This window comes from Antrostomus carolinensis, unplaced genomic scaffold, assembly GCF_000700745.2.
Source record: "Antrostomus carolinensis isolate BGI_N321 unplaced genomic scaffold, ASM70074v2 scaffold54870, whole genome shotgun sequence".
NCBI lineage: Eukaryota > Metazoa > Chordata > Aves > Caprimulgiformes > Caprimulgidae > Antrostomus > Antrostomus carolinensis.
In genome coordinates, this window is record NW_010291748.1 from 1 (window position 1) to 2716 (window position 2716).

The window sequence follows — 2716 nt, forward strand, 5'->3', positions numbered from 1 at the left end:
AGGTCCCTTCCAATCCCCAACTTTCTGTGATCCTGGGATTCTGTGAAAAGCCACCTATTAGGATAAATAACTAGCACACATGATAATAGTTTCACAAACATGTGTAGAAATCTATGGGCAGATTTAAAAAAAAAATAACAGTTGAGATGACTTGCAGCTTCTCAGCAGCAGGCTGCATATTTGAAAATGATGTGGTCCTAAATTGGCAATAATTTTATTGCAGGCGTGGCTCTCGCCGTGATCCTCAGCAGCGTTCGACATATTAGTGACAAGGTTTTCCTAGAGGCTGCTAAGGTAAGTGTGGAAGCAGAGGAGGCTGTGGCTTCTGACGTGACAGTGAATGACATGATGGGCAGTTTGTCAAATCTTGTTGTAACTCTTAAGGTTTTCTTAAGACTTTCTTACCATTTCCATGATTAATGGGTAGTTCAGCCTTCAAAAAAATAGGATCTTATTTTGCTAAATGCTTACAAGCAGAATTAGCTGATACAGGCACAGATTGCAGAGCTGATCTTTGTGAATGTTGAGATTTTGACTGCCTTATTCTGGTGTTTTGGGAGCACTCTAATAGTAAGAACGCTGTAACTCATTTCTCTCAGGTGTTTTAGCATGTTATTGTTCCCATTCGGGATGCAGTAAATAGAACTTGCTTGTTTTCACATTGGCTGAACATGTCAGCAGAGTGCAAAGGTGGCCAAGGGCATCCTGGCTTGGATCAGCACCAGTGTGGCCAGTAGGAGCAGGGAAGTTCTCTTCCCCCTGCACTGGGAATCACTGGTGAGGCCGCAGCTGGAGTGCTGGGTTCAGTGTTGGGCCCCTGAGTCCAAGAAGGACATGGAGGTGCTGGAGCGTGTCCAGAGAAGGGAACGGAGCTGGGGAAGGGTCTGGAGCACAAGTGTGCTGAGTTCCCTTGTGGCTGAGGGAACTGGGGGTGTTGAGCCTGGAGAAAAGGAGGCTGAGGGGAGACCTTGTGGCTCTGTGCAAGTCCCTTGGAGGAGGGTGGAGAGAGGTGGGGGTGGGTCTGTTCAACCAAGGACCAAGGGACAGGACAAGAGGAAATGGGCTCCAGTTGTGGCCAGGGCAGTTGAGATGGGATGTGAGGAAGAATTTCTTTGCTGAAAGGGTTCTGAGGCATTGGAAGGGGTTGCCCAGGGCAGTGGTGGAGTCCCCATCCTGGAGGGATTGAAGAGTCGTGTAGACATAGTGCTGAGGGACATGGGTCAGTCGGGGACTTGTCAGTGTTGGGTTCATGGTTGAACTCCATGATCTGAAAGGGCTTTTCCAATCTGGATAGTTCTGGGATTCTGTGTGATTCTGTTTTTCTAACTCAGGCACTGACAGAACAGTTGACTGATGAAGAACTTGCACAAGGAAGACTTTATCCTCCACTGTCTAATATCAGGGAAGTTTCTATTTATATTGCTGTCAAGGTGAGTACAAAGCATAAAAGCAGACTGTACTAAAACTGGTTTATGTCACATTAACTTGCTGAATTACACAATATGACCCTTGAACACTCAAGTGCTTGGGCACAAAATTCCCAGTCCTTTGTGCTTTTAATAAGAGACACTTAGAAAAATCTTGGGTTTGTTGGATGTTGCAGTTTTGACAATCATGATGGGCCAAAATTATGGTCCTAAGTTTTCAGATCCCTGGTAAAGGCATTCAAGAATTGTAAAAAGATCTTGGTGTTTGTCTTAATCCAGTTTGTGACTCCTGAAGATATCGCAGTGGAAGTGGGGATGTTATGTTTATGTATTCAAAGGCACAAACTCCATGATGATTTAACTTTCCAGGTGATGGAATTTTTGTATGCAAACAACATGGCTTTCCATTACCCTGAACCTGCAGACAAGAACCGTTACATTCGCTCAAAGGTTTGGACCTACGAATACGAATCCTTCATGCCAGATGTGTATGACTGGCCTGAATCTAAGGTTCACTGATGCACCAGAAGATCTCACTCCTCAGGCAGGATCTTCTACTCTGCAGGGATCCCTTTTTCAGACCAATTTAAATCGTCATCTTTTGAGTCCTGTAATTTATTTTGTTGTCTTTTTTTTCTTTTCCCCTTGTACCCTCTTTTTCACTTGACATAGATTTCTCCCCACTCTCCCAAGTACCTGATAAACTTGTAGGGATGATGGCATCCATCACAGGAATGAGAGAGCTCTCCAAAATTAATGTAAATAATGACATTGGCATTTCTAACTTAGAGCTGGCACCACACTAAAGAATTCCATTAATGATGTTTTAGCTACGTACGTTTGATGATGAACTGTAGCTCTCTCATCACTGCTGATTACCAGAATGATTTATTTCTGCTTTTAATAATCAGTCTTCTCATTCTCCTAGTGTTGTCACACTGTGACATCACCAGAGAGCATTTGTCAAAGGCAAAAATAAGCACAGCTTAAGAGAAATTTAACAGTCTAATGGGCTTTCTGTTTTGACTGATGTTTAAAGATGCCCGTGTCCAGACATCCCGTGGCGTTGGCTGCTCGGTTTCTTTGAGCAGCAGCGTGATGTGCACGCGTGGAATCTGCAGCTATGTTTGTATTTTGTGTTTTTATCATTGTGTGAAATCTCTTATCAGGAGAAAACGGGAATTAGTTAAAATTATCTTTGGAAAAGCTGAAAATAATCACTTAATAGCTTTTAAAAATGAAACTATGCTGTTGCATAATAATTTCTATCATAAAAAGGTAGGATCTGA

The 2716-nt window shown here is 43.1% G+C and overlaps 1 protein-coding gene across 1 annotated transcript; it reads left to right on the forward strand.

Annotated features, from left to right (window-relative positions):
- Nucleotides 1–223: 223 nt before the first annotated feature.
- On the forward strand, nt 224–1946 carry LOC104531705 (NAD-dependent malic enzyme, mitochondrial-like; the record flags this gene model as incomplete). Its single annotated transcript, XM_010176695.1, has 3 exons — nt 224–294; nt 1332–1430; nt 1797–1946. Coding segments are annotated over 3 exons (320 nt in total), but the record flags the coding sequence as incomplete, so codon positions are not given.
- Between the last annotated feature and the right edge of the window lie 770 nt (nt 1947–2716).